Source organism: Pelobates fuscus, chromosome 5 (genome assembly GCF_036172605.1).
Source record: "Pelobates fuscus isolate aPelFus1 chromosome 5, aPelFus1.pri, whole genome shotgun sequence".
In the NCBI taxonomy this organism is placed as follows: Eukaryota; Metazoa; Chordata; class Amphibia; order Anura; family Pelobatidae; genus Pelobates; species Pelobates fuscus.
In genome coordinates, this window is record NC_086321.1 from 150,288,811 (window position 1) to 150,309,325 (window position 20,515).

Here is a 20,515-nt window from a genome sequence, read left to right on the forward strand (position 1 = left end):
TTTCATAAAAGTGTATGTATGTTTGTTTTTCTGTGCTTGGAAATAATCGGGTTAGATTAGTACAGTTCCTGATTCAATTATCTCCCAAGAACAGATGAGGGATTATATTGTTTGTGTATGGGAGTGTCTCACTGTATGTTTTTATTGGTTTATTCACTTTGTGTCCTTGTGCCCAACAAGCTCCACCTGGGTGTCATCCTTGTTGGGAAACTTGCATAAAAGGCCAGTGTGCCTCCATTAAAATCCTGTTACTGCTTACCCTCAACATAGAGTCTCATCTCATGTGTGGGGGAAATGGCTGTATCTATCCTGGGGATTGCTATATCACTATACTCACGTAATCAATATTTTGCCATTCTATTTCCTACAGCTTATTGAGAAGGATGAAATGCTGGTGTTTGCTAGCCCAGCGTCCCCAGTTGTTTCCTTTAGCTCTGTGCAGCAAACAAAAGCGGAAGAAACCTTCCTCATTTTCTGATTGACAGCCAGGAAAGTGTCTGCCTACAATTATTGAAATCCGCATTTTATAATGGTCACAAATATGACAGACTCCAGACACATAAAGCCCTTCAGCAAGCTATAGTGCTTTAGGTTTCTGGATTGTTCCTTTAAACATAAAGACTCCTTAAAGGGACACTATAAGCACCCAGACCACTTCATCTTATTGAAGTGGTCTGGGTGCAGTGTCCAGTCCGTCAAAGCCTGCAATGAAAAACATTGAAGTTTTAGAGAAATTGTAATGTTTCCATGGCAGGGTTAAGACTGCAGACATCCCAACTTGAAAAAATGCATTTCAGGTAGGTGGCTTCACCAGCTACAGCCAATGTTTACTACTCTGTTTTTCATTGCAGGCTTAAAGGGACACTCCAGGCACCCAGACCACTTCAGCCCATTGGAGTGGTCTGGGTGCCAACTCCCACTACTCTTAACCCTGCAACTGTAATTACATTGCTGGGTTAACTCCACCTCTAGTGGCTGTCTACCAGACAGCCACTAGACGGCACTTCCTGCTTCATAGCAAAGGTTTTCTTTGCTAGAGCGTCGCTGGACGTCCTCACACTGTGTGAGGACCTCCAGCGTCGCTCAATTCCCCATAGGAAAGCATTGAAAATAATTGTCATTGCTTTCCTATGGGGAGACCTAATGCACTTGCGCGGCATTGGTTTCCTCAGCCGGCGGGCGGGATCAGTCTCGCCCACTGGCTGACGTAATTACTGGGAGGAGCGACGCCGACCCGAAACCACCGCCGAGGGACATCGGTGGGGTCTCAGGTAAGTGACCTGAAGGGGTTCCCCGTCCCCCCCTTCAGCAACCTGGGATGGGAGGTGGGAGGGAGAGGGGACCTGCAGTGCCAGGAAAACTGATTGTTTTCCTGGCACTGGAGTTTCCCTTTAAGGGGACTGGACACTGCACACAGACACACACAACCCGCTAACATGTTTGAGCATCTTTACACACAGATCTATGCACTGGCACATAAAAACTCAGATATACACGTTGAAACACACACCCAGATACGCTCTGACACATACGCTCAGGTGCCCACACTGGCGGGTACGCTCAGGTGCCCACACTGGCGGGTACCCCACAGTGGAGGGTACGCTCAGGTGCCCACACTGGCAGGTACACCACACTGGCGGGTACCCCACAGGTGCCCACACTGGCGGGTACCCCACAGGTGCCCACACTGGCGGGTACCCCACAGGTGCCCACACTGGCGGGTACCCCACAGGTGCCCACACCCTCAGATATGCACACTGACACAAACTTTAAATACATTTTTAGCCACCCTCTTGTTACCTTAAATGTCCTGGAGGGTGGCTTTCTTGGAGCTCTGTCTGAGGCTGATGGGAGTGAGCATGCAGTAGCATCTCTCTTCTGCCTCAGTGGTGCTGACTCCACGTTGCCTTCTCCCTCCATTCCTCCCGTGCTGGCTGTCTGTGAAGCAGGGAGAAAGTGACGGACTGTCATCACTTCCTCCTTGTCGGCTGATACTACAGAAGGACATGATGGTGTAGTGCTGATGCAAAGGTGTCTTGCCCCGTTTGGCCATTGTGGGAAAGTAGCAGGAGGTTCAATCACGTTGCCAATAGTAAGCCCCGAGGGAGACACTCTCACCACTTTCGACCCCTCCACTGCCGCATTAAGTTTTGGCAAAAACCCGGCCTGGCGAGCTGCCAATGAGGCCCAAAAGTTGTCGAAGAGCACATCCAGTAGCTCCACAAAGTTCTTGTCAGGATTACAAGTTGATTCAGCACGTAGAACTGTATCACCCCTAGGACTAACGAGTAACGTCTTACCGGGCCTTAGAATGGCCGGACTTCACGTGCCTAAGAATAGTCAGAAAACTAGCCGAGGTCGGGGGATACAGAAAGAGACACAACGATTAGGCAAAGCCAGAAGTCAGGGATACCAGAATACAGGGAAGTCAATACGAAGCCAAAGTCAGTAACCAGAAGTAAATGCTCAGAAACACACTCTCGGACAACCACTAGGAAAACAACGACAGGGCAATGATTAAAAGGCATAAGGAGTTTAAATAAGCCTACTGCAGCTCAGATTGGGCGAAAATCGGGCATTGACCCCAGAACGTCCGCACGCGTCTCCTGCGTGACGTCGCACACCGACGTCATCATCAACGTGGGTGGAGGTGGATCCGCAGAGTCCGGCGTCCATCAACATGTTGCAGGGGTCAGGTATACAGACGCACTGCTGCTGAGTGCAAATGCCGCAAGGTGAGGCTGAACATGTTACATTCCTTCCTGGGCTACAGGGCCTCGGTGCTACGAGGATAGTACATGGACGCCATCTTGTAGAGCAGGTTATGTTCCAAGTTGGAGCAGGTATAGTAGCCACGGTCTTCGCTGGAGTGTGGTAGTGGTTAGTGGGCACAGGGATAGCTCGCACCGGTCCGGGGGGAGGGGGGAAACCAGATAAGACAGTCCTGTGAGAGAGACGTTTTGCTTTGAATGGGAGAGTGGCCGCCTCACTGGAACTTCTGAGAAATGCCACAGTTACACTTAACTAAAATTATGCTGCCGTCCACCAATCTACAGCTTCACTATAAAAAGTATTGGACTCATTCAACAGCATCATGCTCTGTGTGAAGACCTTCGTAAATGAAAATGATAATGCCATTTCTCTGAAATAAGTGTTGTACTTTGAAATGTACTGGTTTTGGTGTGTGTGGGTGTGGGTGTGTGTGTGTGTTGATAATAATAGCAATAATAATTTCATTTTTTATTTGCTGTGATCAGATTTGTTTGATAATATTGTTCCTCTCTGCCTGTAAAACAGTTTCTTAAAATTTGTACATCTAATATAATTTATCCTATCAAAATATACAATATCTTTCATTAGACCAAATGTAAGTATAACGAGGATAAATATATGTTTTAAATATAATCTTAGTATACGTTTAAGTTTACCAACATGTATTGTGTTTTGACCCAGCACATTACAGTAACATGCTGTGTTTGTGTATGCCCAGATCCTCTTGATTTTTTTTCCTGTACATTGTTCACCCTAAGGGCCTTTGCTAGAGATTTCTCTGGGGAAACCACCTGTCTATGCTCTGCTTCACTGGCTCTCTAGTAGTTTCTCCCTTTAAAAGTTGCCTCAGGTTAGGTTTTTTCTTTTCACTAGGGGACTCGTCTTGGAAGCTGTCCCAAAGCATACTTTGCACTGTATTTCCCATACTGGCACATCCATTTTGTATTGACAATTAAAATAATGTGAAATACATTGCCTGGTATAAAAAAATATTGGCTATGGAGTAAAAAATTGATTTGCAAGGTTTTGATATTTGATCTGAAGTTGCAATTAATATTATATATATATATATATATATATATATATATATATATATATATATATATATATATATATATATATATATATATATATATATATATATATATATATATATATATATATATATATATATATATATATATATATAGAGAGAGATAATAGATATATATATATATATATATAGAGAGAGAGAGAGATAATAGATATATATATATATATAGAGAGAGAGAGAGAGAGATAATAGATATATATATATATATAGAGAGAGAGAGAGAGAGATAATAGATATATATATATATATATATAGAGAGAGAGATAATAGATATATATATATATAGAGAGAGAGAGAGAGAGAGAGAGAGAGAGAGAGAGAGAGATAATAGATATATATATATATAGAGAGAGAGAGATAATAGATATATATATATATATATAGAGAGAGAGAGATAATAGATATATATATATATATATAGAGAGAGAGAGATAATAGATATATATATATATATAGAGAGAGAGAGAGAGAGAGAGAGAGATAATAGATATATATATAGATAGATAGATATATATATATATATAGAGAGATAATAGATATATATATATAGATAGATAGATATATATATAGAGAGAGATAATATATATATATATATATATATATGTATATATTTTTTTTTTAAACCATTTTTGTGTACTGAACTGTGTATTTGTTTTGTTTGTGTGTGAGAATTTTTGTTTCCTGCCTAGATATTCCTCTTAGCCTTGCGAAGTACAGTATTAATCCCTTAAAGCTATACTTTAAGCACCAAAACAACTTTAGCTGAACAAAACAGGTTTTATGTATAGACCATGCCCCTGCGGTCTCAATTCTTGGCCATTTAGAATTTGAAGCACTTTGTTTTTGTATCCCTAGCCCCATCTCCCTTGGTTGTAAACCATACAATCTTCCTGAGGGGAAAAAAGGTTTTACATTCACATCATAGTTTGTTTACTTTAGAAATTAATATCTCCTGCTTGTTTTTTTTTTTTTAATTGTATTCTTTATTTTTGCAGTGCATTGCGTACACAAGATAGTAAAAATGAGACAGACCTGAAAATATGAGTTATGCGTGATGAAAACTATGTACTTTAAAAAAAAAAAAAAAAAAAAACACAAAAAAAAAAGAGAAACCAATACATTGCCTGCCTGTGGACAAATGGAGAATAGGCCATTTGTCCCGGGTGCTGGATAATGTATATGCTCTTAGGTACAGTGTGGAAGTTATTTGCGTGGCTACAGATAGTGACAAATGCATGGGAGCACTTAACCTACGAGGTAGTGTTCCTGAACTGGGTTAGTTGGTTGGTTGCCAACTACTGATTGCCTATCTTCTTAAACTAGTGCTTAACTGCTTTGCATTGTGAGTGGTTTCCTCTAACCATGGGGCTTGCGGGGCGTGGGATGTAAACGTAGGTGTCGCCAGTTAGTGATAACTGCAGTATTCTTGATACTAAATGGTGCTATAACACTCTGATCTGAGTGGCTCTAATGAGTGTTCATGGTAGTTATCGGTGGGTCTGAACCTTTTGAAGTCACAAATTAACATATAAAATACAAAACTAGAAAAATAAAGAAAATAATAAATGTTGTGTCTAACTTGTGAGTTGCCTTATTGAAATGGGAGCATCCGACAGGGACCTGGATTGTGATGGGTCAAGAAAGTCATCTTTCCTATTCGTGACACTGGGGCTCTGGTGGTGATTGGCTTTAGGATAAAAGGGACAATATTATTAGGGTTCCTAGATTTCATTGAGGGTCCTGCTGCAGGGCAGGCGTTTGACGCTTACAGCGTTCCCAGAAGTGTAGGATCTTCTGCTGTTCATTAGAGAGTATGGCACATCCTGTTATGGGTTGTGTTCAAGGAGCCATTTGCCCACTATCTGTAGGCCAAGCCTGCTACCTACCTTTAGTTGGCCTTTATCTGAGCCAAATGATTTACTCCAAATTACAGTGGTCTTAATCTGTCCTAAAAGAATGTTAAGGATGAATCCTCGAAGGTGAAGGGTGTTCACCACAGTCAAAATTAGTATTTCATTGAAGGAACATAATTGTCACCAGAACAACTAGAGCTTATTGTATTTGTTCTGGTGAGTATATGTATTCCCTTCACCCTTTTTGCAGTAAACATTGTTTTTTTCATAGAGAAGACAGTGTTTACATTACAGCCTAGGGATACCTCCACTGGTCACTCCTCAGATGGCTGCTAGAGGTACTTCCTGGAGCAGTGCAGTACCGACAGTCAATGTCTCCACCCTCTGCATGAAGACAGAAAACTTTCCTCATAGAGATGCATCTTTATGAGTAGATGCACATTGGACAGGGCTGTGTTTGGCGTGTGCTGGCTCTGCCCTTGCCCCTGAAATACCTCCTTGATGGTATCGGACAATCCAATGCTTTCCTGTGTCAAAGCATTGTGATTGGCCCAGATCACCACTTCTGATGATGACAGCCAAGCAGGCAGATCTGGGCAGAGCCAGCAGCAGACTTGAATAAAAGTAAGACTTTGCTATATTTAGGGGGGCAAGTGTGGGCCAGAGGGGCTAGATGGTGGTTTTAAAACTATAGGGACATGCTTTTGTTCCTGACCCTGTAGTGTTCCTTTAAGATGTTATTTTTATGAATACTGATTCTCTGGCGAGGTGGGTAAAGGTATCCTGGCTACAGGCAGGACCCGATTGTTGGGTCATGCTATGCTGCCCTGTCGAGAAAGGACTAAAGCTTCACTCACCCCTATATACTCTAGGAATGATCACCAGCCTGTCTAGGGGAATACCATCATCTACCAGAAATCACTAGTCCCTTATATAGGCCTTTAAATTTGCTGAAATTTACAGCTTACCCCCTGCTCTCCAACTGTGCTGAAGTTTAATTGGATAATTTTATTTCTACTGGCAGAGATTGATAATGATTGCAGTACCAAATACCTTTTTTGAGAACTATTTGATTTAACTGTGTTTACTGTATGTGGGCATTGTGCTCAATGCAGACATTATTTTTACACTCTGTTGACATTTTCAATAAGCTGCACTATTAGTAATGCATTCACAGTCCTTAAAAAGAACTACAAACAAGGCATTTGACCATTTTTATTTCTACGTTTTTGTCACACCTAATGTATGTGAGAAACGTTGCATTTTTGCCGTTATTCTAACTGTATTATTTTATTATTTATATAGCGCCATCAGATTCCGTAGCGCTGTACAAAGGGTGAAATAACAGACATTTAAATGTAACCAGACAACTTGACGTACAGGAACAGAGAGGTGGAGGGCCCTGCTCAATGAGCTTACATTCTAGAGGGAGTGGGGTATAGTGACACGAAGGGTAAAAGTAGGGATACGAAGTAAGTTGTTAGAAGAGTATTCGTTGAGGGTATTAGGTAATTTTTGACCGTTGCAGGAGAGGAGTCAGAGGGTGGGGGATAAAAATCTGCTAACCGTTTAATTGATATGCTTTCTTGAAGTGAGTTTTCAATGATTTTTTTTGAATCAGTGGAGACTGGGTGAAATTCTTACGGACGAGGGAAGGGAATTCCACAGAAGAGGTGCAGCCCTGGAAATGTCTTGGAGGCGAGCGTTGGAGGTGGGAGTACGGACAGAGGATATACGTAGGGGCCTCGTCGGGACATACTTGTGTATTAGGGTTGGAGAAGCATTATGTAGGGACTTGTAAGCAAGCAACAGAATTTTAAATTGAGCCCTATATCTAACTGGGAGCCAATGCAGGGACTGACAGAGCGGTGAGGTGTGGGAGGTGCGAGCGTACAGGAAAATGAGCCTTCAATATAGATTGCAACGGTGCAATCTGGGAACACGTAAGACCACTGAGAAGAGTATTGCAGTAGTCCAGGCGAGAGCGAACAAGAGCATGGACCAGCACCTTAGCCGCATCCGGGGTTAAATAGGGGTGGATGCACGCTATGTTTTTGAGATGGAAGCGACAGGATTTGGCGATTGATTGGACATGAGGGGTAAAGGAGAGGTTGGAGTAAAAAAGAACACCCAGGCAGCGAGCCTGCGAGGTAGAGGTGATGGTAGCGCCGTTGACTTGGAGGGAGACAGACACGGGAGTAGTAACACTTGAGGGAGGAAAGACCAGAAGTTCTGTTTTGGACAGGTTGAGTTTAAGGAAGTGAGCAGCCATCCATTTGGAAATCGAAGAGAGGCAGTCAGAGACACGAGTCAAGATGGGCAGCGAGAGATCAGGAGAGGACAGGTAGATTTGCGTGTCATCAGCATATAAATGATAATAGAAGCCAAACGAGCTGATTAGTTTGCCAAAGGAGGCAGTGTAGAAAGAGAACAGTAGGGGACCAAGGACAGATCCGTGGGGGGGAAGAGGCAGAGTCAGAGAAAGAAACTTTTGGGAGAGGTAGGAGGAGCACCAGGAGAGAGCAGTATCCCGTAGACCAAAATACAGAAAACACGAAGAAGCTGTTGATGATCAACAGTGTCAAAGGCAGCAGAAGCATCTCAGATCCTCTCTGAAATATATAGATAAAGGGAACTGTGTGCTTTCTAAGATTTTTTTGTTTCCCAAATATTTTTATAATGGCTAAATGAATAAGTGAAATATAAAAATTGTGTAACTTGCCTGTTGCATAGCAAATTTAACTAGCCAGTTCAGATATTATTGATTGGCTTAGTGTGTTAATCCTGGCATATTTTTTTTTTTATTCTACAGCAACTATCTGTCAAGCACTATATTGAAATAGGTTCCACTTTACCTTGTTTCTCAAATAAAAAAAAAAAAACAGTGCAGTTAACTCTCTCCATTTCATATTCCTGTTGTCTTCATGTATTGGCATATGTCATCTTGTGAAATGTTTATACATGCCTGTTAAACTATGCACTGCACTAAAGAATTAAAAAAATTAAACATAAAGAAATTGTGTAAATTTACATAATTCCAATTGTCGCATGTTATCTGCAAAGCGATCCATACACAAAATTGGTGCTTTATAATATGTTCGTATGCTGGCTATGCATCCCTTCAATAAATATTATTATTATTTATGTAGCGCTGTACAATGGGTTATGCTAATCTTTTTTTCAATCAAAATAGTTCTCAGTAGTGAAGTTGTTAAAGAAACAATCCATTTTTTTATATATTTTTGATTAATAATTTAGTACATCTAACCCCAAAGAGAAAACACATCATTTAGTTTTCTTTCTATTTATTCTTTTGCATGCTTTATATGGTGGTATACAAAAAAACAACAAAAAAAATCTCTTGCAAAAGCTGAAGAAATGTCCTCCCCTCTTTCCCTAGCAGAGGCTTTCTGCTACACCAATCAGAGCTTTCCTATTAGGAAGCTTCTGTGCTGAAGCAGAGTGTGCGCATATGATTGCAGCTTTCCAATACTTATCATTTAGCTGTACTACTGCTCATCGAGAAGGGGGAAGGCAGGTGCTCACAAGCCCAGTTGGCTCTATGGAGCTAATGGAAGAGGAATAAAACCTCTCCGGCATGTTGACAGCTAGGGAGGCAAATGTTTTATAAAAGTTCTGATTCCTAATTGAAATTGGTACGTTTATGAACTGTCACAAATTAAAGACCGTTAGCAAGCGAAAGTGTCTGGAGTGTTCCTTTAACCCCTTAACCCCTTAAGGACAGAGCTTCAGAAGCTTGTCTTTCACTTAATGACAACGGCATTTTTTGCATTTTTTGCTATTTGCGTTCAACTGCAATTTGCTTTTTACTAATTCATTGCACCGACACATATTATATACCGTTTTTTAAAGGACAGAAAGGGCTTTAATTTGATGTAACACATATATATATAAATGCTTATTTATTATTAAAAAAATACAGAAATATGCAAAAAAATGAATTTTTGTGTTTTTTTTTACAGTTTTTGCAATAATAATGTGTACATAATTAGTGCAGGTTAAGGAAAGTAATTAAAAATAAATTCATTTAGTTGTTCTGAATTACAGAATATATAATGTGTCTGGGATTTTCAGTTTTTTTTGGTAGTTACAGGCAGGGCTGCCATCAGAAATTTTAGGGCCCCTGACACAGCTCAAGATCTGGGTCCCCGGGGCCAGCCCCGAGTCCGCCCACAAGGATGAAGTGTGTGTGTGTGTGTATAGTGGATGCGGTATGTATGTCATGGATGCAGTATGTATAGTGGATGTAGAATGTGTATAGTGGAGGCGGTATGTGTGTCATGGATGCAGTATGTATAGTGGATGTAGAATGTGTATAGTGGAGGCGGTATGTGTGTCATGGATGCAGTGTGTATAGTGGATGCAGTATGTGTGTCATGGATGCAGTGTGTATAGTGGATGCAGATTGTACGTTTTGTGTAATGTATGTAATGTTTGTATGCATGCATTAGATGCAGAGTGTGTGTGTAGTGCATGCAGAGTGTGTGTTTTTGTAGTGGATGTAGTGTGTATAGTGAATGTAGTGTGTATAGTGAATGTAGTGTGTTTAGTGAATGTAGTGTGTTTGTAGTGAATGTAGTGCGAAAATCGCTCTCTCTCTCTCTATATATATATATATATATATATATGTGTGTGTGCTTCTCTATGACAAGCGTTCAGCGTCGACATGCAGAGCATGGAGATGTTGAATGTCAGTGCTGCACATTTTGCAACACTGACACAGGAAGCGCCTAGGTGTTCCTAGGCAGCAATGTAAACACTGCATTTTCTCTGAAAAGGCAGTCTTTGCAGCAAAAACCCTGCAGTGGTAGACTATACTCACCAGAACAACTACATTAAGCTGTATAATATAAATTAAGCTGTAGTTGTTCTGGTAACTATATAGTGTCCCTTTATGTTTGTGTGTGCAAAGGGGAAGGGACTGCAGAGGGTGCCGAAAGGAAGGGGCTGTAAAGGGTGTGAGTGGAAGGGGCTGCAGAGGGTACAGGGGGGAATAGAGGCTGTAGTGGGTGCAGAGGAGGGACAGGATGTAGTGGGTGCAAAGGGTATAGGAGCTGCAGTGGGAGCAGTTGGGTAGGGGATTCAGTGGGAGCAGGGAGGTGGGGGCTGCAGGAGGTAGGGGCTGCAGTGGGAGCAGGGGTAGGTGCTACAGATGGAGCAGGGAGGTAGGGGCTGAATTAGGTAGGGGTTGCAGAGGGAGCAGGGAGGTAGAAGCTGTAGGGGGTATGGGCTAGGGGCTGCAGAGGGAGCAGGGGGTAGGGGCTGCAGAGGGAGCAGTGGGTAGGGGCTGCAGAGGGAGCAGGGGGTAGGGGCTGCAGAGGGAGCAGGGGCTGTAGGGGGTATGGGCTGCAGTGGTCGCAGGGGGTAGGGGCGGCAGAGGGAGCAGGGGCTGCAGAGGGAGCAGAGAGGTAGGGGCTGTAGGGGGTATGGGCTGCAGTGGTCGCAGGGGGTAGGGGCTGCAGAGGGAGCAGAGAGGTAGGGGCTGTAGGGGTTATCTGCTGCAGTGGTCGCAAGGGTTAGGAGCTGCAGAGGGAGGTGGGAGGTAGGGGCTGTAGGGGGTATGGGCTGCAGTGGGTAGGAGCTGCAAGGGGTATGGACTGCAGTGGGATCAGGGGCGTAGGGGATGCAGTGGGAGCAGGGGGGTGGGGATGCAGTGGGAGCAGGGGGGTGGGGGCTGCAGGGGGGTTTGGGCTGCAGAGGGAGGAGGGGATACAGTGGGAGCGGGGGTAGGGGCTGCAGAGGGAGCAGAGGGGTAGGGGCTGCAGAGGGAGCAGGGGATGCAGGGGGGTAGGGGATGCAGTGGGGGTAGGGGCTGCAGAGGGGCTAGAGGCTGCAAAGGGAGCAGGGGGTAGGGACTGCAGAGGGTGCAGGGGATGCAGTGGGGTAGGGGCTGCAGTGGGAGTAGGGGGGTAGTGGCTGCAGAGGGAGCAGGGGGTATGGGCTGCAGAGAGAGCAGGGGATGCAGTGGGAGCAGGGGGGGTAGGGGATGCAGGGGGGGGTAAGGATGCAGTGGGAGCAGGGGGAGCAGGGGATGCAGGGGGAGCAGGGGATGCAGTGGGAGCAGGGGATGCAGTGGGAGTAGGGGATGCAGTGGGAGCAAGGGGGGGTAGTGGCTCCCAAAACCCTCCCAAACCTTACCTCTCTGGTGGTCCTCTTGTAAGTCTGCTCAGGGCAGCTCCGCATAGCTCACTGTGACTGGTGATGTCACTTCCTGCAAAACAAGCCTCACGGAGCTGCCCTGAGCAGTTACAGGCAGCTCAGTGAGGCTGTGTTTGGAGACAGGCACACTGTGGGGCAGCCTAGTGGGGTCTTTGGGAGGCCCCTTAGCTGCCCCTCAGTATGCCCTGCACGGAGGGAGAACATTTTTAGCAGCAGGGGCCCGCGGACGGCTGTGCGGGCCCCTTGCTGAGTGCAGGCTGGCTGGGGAGATTGTTTAACTCCCCAGCTCAGCCATTACTTACTGTAGCAGTATGTGGGGCTCGGGGCCCCCCAGGACCGCCGGGCCCATGACGACTGTTATGGTTGTCATGCCCTGATGGCGGCCCTGGTTACAGGTCACAAAGCACAAGGAGTAAAATAAACTTTTTATGTGGAGCGATTTTAGAATTTGGTATGTTTGTCTTGTAAGCCTAATAGCCATAAAAGAAAACAAAATTGCCACACAAAAGTATATATTTATATAAAGTAGACACCACAGGCTATTTACCTAAGGTTGTTTTGACACTTTCTACGTAGCCATTTTACCGCCAACCTCTGCTAAATATTGGAGTAAAATTGTGTTTTTTGGGGGGTTTTCGCACACAAACTTATAACAAAGAACTTCTCATGTGTATTTTGTAAAGTTGGTGTGTGCTATTCCTGTACAAAGTTTTATTATGTGTTCAGTTACTTCTGCTGAGTACAACGGTACCCCCATTGTATGTCTTTGGCACTATTTTGTGAAGCTACAGTGCCATATAGGAGACCTGTCCTTTTCAGTATTCACAGTAGAATTTTGAGAGACGGATTTAATGAGCCTATGCTTCCATTTGGGGTATTATAACAGTATGTCTGTTCGAAAAAAAAAACCAAAGGCCTACCATTTGTAAAAGTAGACACTCCAGGGTATCTCATAAGGTGCATATTGTGCCTTAACATGCCCCCATTTTTTCACCAATAGATGCCAAAGTATGTGGTAAAAAATAATTTTGTGCGTTTTTTACATATGGATTGCATTTGTGCTGGGCATTTTGTATATTTCACATGTGCCACTAAGTTCAAACCCCCCAAATTATGTTCAGCTAAGTCTTCTGAGAAAAATGACACCCCCATTGTATGTCTTTGGCACTAGTTCGTGAAGCTACAGTGCCATATAGGAGACCTGTCCTTTTCAGTACTCACAGTAGAATTTTGAGAGACGGATTTAATGAGCCTATGCTTCCATTTGGGGTATTATAACAGTTTGACTGTTCAAAAAAACCCCACAAAGGCCTACCATTTGTAAAAGTAGACACTCCAGGGTATCTCATAAGGTGCATATTGTGCCTTAACATGCCCCCATTTTTTCACCAATAGATGCCAAAGTATGTGGTAAAAAATAATTTTGTGCGTTTTTTACATATGGATTGCATTTGTGCTGGGCATTTTGTATATTTCACATGTGCCACTAAGTTCATACCCCCCAAATTATGTTCAGCTAAGTCTTCTGAGTAAAATGACACCCCTATTGTATGTCTTTGGGACTATTTTGTGAAGCTACAGTGCCATATAGGAGACCAAGCCATATCAGTTTTTACCGAACTTTGAATTTTGACGCTGGGCCTATGTGCAATTTCCAAGCATCTTAGCAGGTATTAAATTCAAACTACCCCACAAAGGCCTACCATTTCTTAAAGTAGACACCCCAGGGTATTTCAAAAGGTATATTCTAAACCTTAGTGTAGGATCATTTTTTTGTTAGTTTGTACCAAGTCTCGTTGCAATTAGCATTTTTGTCTGCCTTTTTGACACACACTTGGAGATGTTACTGTATATTTTGCTATCCTTATGTGTGCTATGGCAGTATAACACCCAATATGTTGCTCAGCTATGTCATCTTAGTGCAACGATACCCACATGTGTACCTTTTTCATGGTTATGTGGATGTTGAAGGGGCACATTGGAGACCATGTCATATGAGTTTTTACCAAACTTTGAATTTTGACGCTGGGCCTATGTGCAATTTCCAAGCATCTTAGCAGGTATTAAATTCAAACTACCCCACAAAGGCCTACCATTTCTTAAAGTAGACACCCCAGGGTATTTCAAAAGGTATATTCTAAACCTTAGTGTAGGATCATTTTTTTGTTAGTTTGTACCAAGTCTAGTTGCAATTAGCATTTTTTCTGCCTTTTTGACACACACTTGGAGATGTTACTGTATATTTTGCTATCCTTATGTGTGCTACGGCAGTATAACACCTAATATGTTGCTCAGCTATGCCATCTTAGTGCAATGATACCCCCATATACAGAATAGTTGGGGTAAACTTATCCGGGGGTAGTACACAGTCATCTGCGTCCCGGGCAAAGCTGTCATGGATTCCGAAACCAAAACACAGACAGACCACAAAGAGAGAGAACACAGAGAGAGAAACTTGTAATACCGGTCCTTAGAATGGCCGGGCTATACAAGCAGAGAATTGTCAAGGTACAAGCCGAGGTCAAAGGAGTAAAGAGAAACGGAACAACGATAGGACAAGCCGAGGTCAAGGATCAGAGAAGACAGGATAAACGGTAGACAAAGCCAAGATTCGGTAACCCATCAGACAGATGACTAAAAATCACACCCCAAAACTGGTCTACTTATTCGGCCTGGGTGTGAAAATTTTTAAAACAATGGCCAATACATAGGCCGGGCTGAGAGGGGCAATCAGGGCAGTAATAGCTGGTCTCAACTCTTACGCCCCTCTTGTAACACACCCTGCACCTTTTCTGGGGGTTTTGTTTTTTAGGGGTTGGTGGAATCTTAAAGCAGAAGTGACCTGCCTCCATTCTTCTGCTAGGCTCCACTGATGGTCTCCTTGTGTGGCATTCTAGCAGCTTAGAAATTAGCTCAAACTGGAAAGAAAGAAAAGTGCTTTTCAGCCCAGCATTTGCCTTTTTAAAAATAACAAAGGCATTGTGGATTGCCATCTGCATCAGGTATATGCCCACTTTTTTATACCATGCCCTGGTCTTTCTCATGATCAAATATGGCTGCATCAGTTGATCGGACAGGTCAACGCCCCCCATATGCCGATTATATTGCCGTATGCAGACTGGCACCCGTTTATATTCGTCTCTGCCACGAACTGCGACCCTCCGAGTGTTTTCACCATGGATGGTGGTTAAGATGAAAACATCCTTTTTATCCCTGTACTTGAGTGCCAGCAGTTCATTCTGGCAGAGAGCTGCTGTTTCCCCCCTTTTCATTTTTTTGTTCGCTAGAGCCTTTGGGAAACCTGTGCGACTCTTCCGAATAGTGCCACAGGCCACGGTCTCGAAGCAATACAACATTTGTAACAGTGGGATGCTATTATAAAAGTTATCGATGTATAGATGATAACCTTTATTAAGTAGTGGCATTATTAAGTCCCAGACAATTTTTCCACTTGTCCCTAATGTATCTGGGCAACCTGGGGGATCAAGGTGGCTATCCCTTCCTTCGTATACACGGAAGATGTATACGTAGCCACTGCCACTTTCACATAGTTTATAAAATTTGATCCCATATCGGGATCTTTTGGATGGGATATATTGTCTAAACCCCAGTCTTCCCTTAAACTTCATTAGGGACTCGTCAATGGAAATGTTTTTATTGGGGGTATATATAGCGGCAAATTTACTGTTAAAGTGGGCAATTAAAGGGCGTAGTTTGTAAAGAAGATCATACTGCGGATCACCTTTTGGGGGGCACTTGTTGTTATCACTAAAGTGCATAAATCTTAGTATGTCTTCATATCTTTCCCTTGTCATTGTCTCGGCAAAAATAGGAGTATTGCAAATAGGATGTTTAGCCCAATACATCCTAATTGTGGGCTTTTTAATTAGCCCCATTAACATGGTCAGTGCCCAGAATTGTTTAAATTCTGGCACACTGGTTGGGTACCATCTCTCTTTCCTAGAGATAAGAGAGTCTGGATTGCGTGCCAGATATTGCTCCGCATAGAGATTAGTCTGGGTGACTATCTCCCCAAAAATCTCATCCCCCAAGAACAGCTGCATAACATCCAGCGCACTATAGGCAGACAGGTCCGCCTGTATGCCAGGATTGCCTGTAAACACTGGGATGTCTGGGGAAAAATTATTAGGGGGTACCCAGTCATCTGCGCCATGGTCAGCATTAGGGGAATCGTCGATTTCTCCTGATGGTCCTGCAGTATCTGGCACATAGTCAATGTCCCCTGCATCCCCTGCGTCACTCCCTGCTTCACTCTCTGAGGCAGTGTCAGTCGCCTCTGAGTCTGCCGCTAACAGGGCATAAGCCTCCTCCGCGCTATACTTTCTAAACATTGTTAATACAGCTAACACAGCTAACAAAAACTCTAACTAAAAAAAATTTTATTTTTTATTCCCTAATTCCCACTAAATTCCACCCACCAAAATAACTAAATCACAAATTAATAAAATCAAATAATAAAATTTAACCCCTTAGGGTTACAAAAAACTAAAAATTAACCCTTGAAAGTAAAAAAAAAAATAGATCACAGTAGAGTACTGTGACCTGTATATAGCAGGGAAAGGGTTAATTTTTTTTTTTAACTCCAGAAAAGTGAATTTTATACTTAAGTATAACTCTGCAATAAATCAGGGACACAATGTAGCACCGATCCGTCTCTCTCCACTTCACAAACCCACACGAGGTGGAGGGAGGCGGATCAAATATCCCAGCAGCATTGTGACCGCTGTGACTGGCTGTCACAGCGATCACATGGGCTGGGATATCCGGATTTGCTGCTGCTGGTCTGCCCCTGACTCGGAGGGACCCAGCAACAGCATTAACCCCGCGATCGCCGGCACTGCGCGATCGCGGCGTTAATTTTAACGCGTGACGGACGAGGTCCGTCACTCGTCATTAACGCATTCCCCTGAGTGACGGACCTCGTCCGTCACTCGTCGTTAAGGGGTTAAGGACCAAACTTCTGGAATAAAAGGGAATCATGACATGTCACATGTCATGTGTCCTTAAGGGGTTAAAGGCACAGTATGCACTAACATTTCACACCGTTTGTGCCCTGTATAATTAACTCTAGTTCTTTATTTTGCTCAATGTTTTTTTTTTATAGTTTTCTTGGAAAATAATTTTTTTGCAGCGTAACACTGAGATCTGTGAATGTTGTATGGCGAAAAAGGCCATTGCAGTGTACTTGCATGAATGGCCAAAAGTTACCAGGACACCCCTGGATATTTTTTTGTTTTTTTGCTAGACCTATTGCCAACCAGATTCTATCCTGTAAACCATTTGATACTCCATTTATCTGGGGTTTGAACCAGTTGGAAATGCTACAGTCATGTGAATACTGTAAAGTAATGTCACCACACAATAATTTCCAAGACGGCTGCAGAGCTATGACAATTTATAAACCGTGTGGCAACTGATTTGATTTGATGTGAATACTTTGTAGAAAAGCAAAAGTTACTTTCTTGTAAAAAATAAATAAATAAATGCCAGCCTCTTCACTCACTCAAACTCTGGTAGGGAGGGCAGTCCATTTATATCTTCGCTGAGAAAGGGTGTGTATTTGTGACCTTTTATGAATATTTCCATAAAGTTTGTGTTTTGTTTTACAATAACACACCATGCACCTGCCAATATACATTTTTACACACACAGTTACAGTAAATTGGAAACAAAATATTATATTAACTGCTATAGGCACCCAGACCACTTTATCTCAGTGAAATGGCAGATTAAAACTGTTATTATCAGATGGTCTCAGAGCGACCATCTGATTGGCGCAGTGCAGTATCTGCAATGCATCAACAAGTTGTAGTCAATCTTATTATAATAGGTGATGATCGCACAATTGGTTTTTTTTTTTCCTTAAAAAGTATATAACTACTTATTAAGCCACTGTAAAAATAATTTGTTCTTCTTTTTATAGCTCCAGAATGTTGGCATCAATCCTGCTAACATTGGCTTCAGCACGTTGACCATGGAGTCAGATAAGTTTATTTGTATCAGGGAGAAGGTTGGGGAGCAAGCCCAGGTGGTTATAATAGATATGGCTGATTCCAACAATCCACTGAGACGCCCAATTTCCGCTGAGAGTGCCATCATGAACCCTGCTTCTAAAGTCATTGCTCTGAAAGGTAAGTTTCCAAGAAGTACACAATGTGTAAATAATTATTGGAAGTCTAAAGTGATTGTCTCAATACATCTGCCAAGATCAATTAGTCGCCTCTTTTGAAAAATATTTTTAGCACTCTGTGCCTCCGTCATGCACCACGGGGATTATGTATACTTGGTACAGCCAAAGGGTTCCCGTGAGCATAAGTTAAAGTAGGAACATGGGGTTGGAAGATGAAAGCCTTGTTCACTTTTAATCTGGCAGTTTTGTAAGTAGTACTGAAAGCAGTTCCTAATATAACCCTTGAACCTTTAAGAGTCACTGGAATGTTCAATGAGTTCACATTTTTGTGGAATAATTATAGTTTTTAAATTTGGTCAACTATTGCATTAGACATTGTGTTTTAAGAGAAAATATATGAATTAGTTGCTGGGGATTCTAGGTACATCATTTGTCACATACTGGCAAATACTCTCAAATTATCTCACTTTTAGAGTGGATTGAACTACCCCATTTATTGGGTTAATGTTTACAATTTGTTAATGAACATTGGATGGTAGGATCCACATATTGCAGGTGTCTCTGTAATCTAAAGGCCATTAAATGTGGTTATATTGTAATCTTCTTAAATAATGCATGAATTACCAATGCTTTTTTAGCTAGAATAATTCCGTATCTATATTTAGGGACTCTCCAGTTATGTAAAGACTATAAAGTGACCCAGAGTAGATGACGGGGGGAAGGGGAGCAGGACAGGACTTGATGTGTGTTACTGCAGTCTGCTTCCTGTTATCCCTGATCATTCCAATTTCAGAAATACCTCCTGAAAAGGGATTACATTCTTAGAGTGCTACAGAAAATATTTAAACACACAACCAAGCCAAAATTCCATGGATCATGTTCTAGATTTTACAGGAGAACTCTTATATCATTTGGGGTGTTATAAACCATACCAACACATCTGTTGCATGATGAAAGCAAGGTGTTATTGAAAATATAAGTGAATGGCTCTATTTAAAGAAAAAATATGTCTGTGTGACCTTTACTGAATTGCTCTTCTGTACGACTTCTTGCAGCCTCGAAGGGTTAATCTTTTAGGGTGTGTTGGGTTTACGCCTAATGTTTTGCAATTACTGAAAAGAGCATTATTTTTCAGGGTCAGTAGGTCAGTTTATTTACTATATGCCATTCATAAGGAATGTCTATGCTTAACCAACCCTTCACCCACCTATTGTACATATGCTCTCCGTATTTAAAGGGACATTCCAGGCACATTGTTTACTAGCATGCAAAATGGGGAAAATGTTTAAGCATTTTTAGGAATAATTTGCCTACTTTATCATTTCTGTTTTTTTTGTTTTTTTTTTTAAATCATTCTTTCCCATGCGTAAATGACCACTATAGGCACCCAGACCACTTCAGCTTAACCCCTTAAGGACACATGACATGTCTGACACGTCATGATTCCCTTTTATTCCAGAAGTTTGGTCCTTAAGGGGTTAATGACGTGGTCTGGGTGCCTGGTCCATCTAGGATTAACCCTTTCTGTTGTAAACCTAGCAGTTTTAGAGAAACTATCTTTACCTATGGGTTAATCTAGCCTCTAGTGGCTGTCTCATTGACAGCCGCTAGAGGCGCTTCTCACTGTGAAAATCACAGTGAGAAGACGCCAGTGTCCATAGGAAAGCATTGAGAATGCTTTCCTATGAGACTGGCTGCATGCGCATTCAGCTGATGACATCAGAAGAGGGAGGAGAGTCCCAGCGCTGAGGGAGCCTGGCACTGGAAAAAAGGTAAGGGATTAACCCCTTCCTCCCCCTTCAGCTCCACAGGAGTGCTACCCTGAGGGTGGGGGCACCTTCAGGGCACTATACTGCCAGGAAAACAAGTTTGTTTTCCTGGCACTATAGTGGTTCTTTAACCCCTTAAGGACCAAACTTCTGGAATAAAATGGAATCATGACGTGTCACACACGTCATGTGTCCTTAAGGGGTTAAAGAGACACTATAGTCACCAGAACAACTACAGCTTAATGTAGTTGTTCTGGTGAGTATAATAGCTCCCTTCAGGCATTTTCGTGTAAACACTGCCTTTTCAGAGAAATTGCAGTGTTTTTTCATTGCCTCTAGGGACACCTCCAAGTGGCCACTCCTTAGATGGCCACTGGAGGGGCTTCCTGGCTCAGGGCTGCACAGTAAGCAGTACTGTCGTTCAGCGGGGACGCTGAATCTTTCTCATAGAGATGCATTGATAGATAATTAGAATTAGCGAGTGATTAACAAATTGTGCAGGGTGGGCACTGAGCTCGATTTCCTCATTCAGCTAATTAATTGATCACCAGCCACATCAATAATACTCACGACTTACCTTCTCCTGGAGCCAGCCGTGGTGCCCCAGATCTGCTACCCGCGGGTGCATGGTACATCTGATGGAGGTTTTCAAGTGGGGCCTAGTACAATCGACGGACGGGTGAGGCGGCCGGTCCCC

The 20,515-nt window shown here is 42.9% G+C and overlaps 1 protein-coding gene across 1 annotated transcript in view; it reads left to right on the forward strand.

The window, feature by feature from the left end:
• Nucleotides 1–20,515, forward strand: part of CLTCL1 (clathrin heavy chain like 1) — a 93,011-nt gene that overhangs the window by 18,254 nt on the left and 54,242 nt on the right. Inside the window, exon 2 of the mRNA XM_063454478.1 lies at nucleotides 17,843–18,050. Coding sequence (XP_063310548.1) covers nucleotides 17,843–18,050 — 208 coding nt within the window. The remainder of the gene's footprint in view (nucleotides 1–17,842; nucleotides 18,051–20,515) is intronic.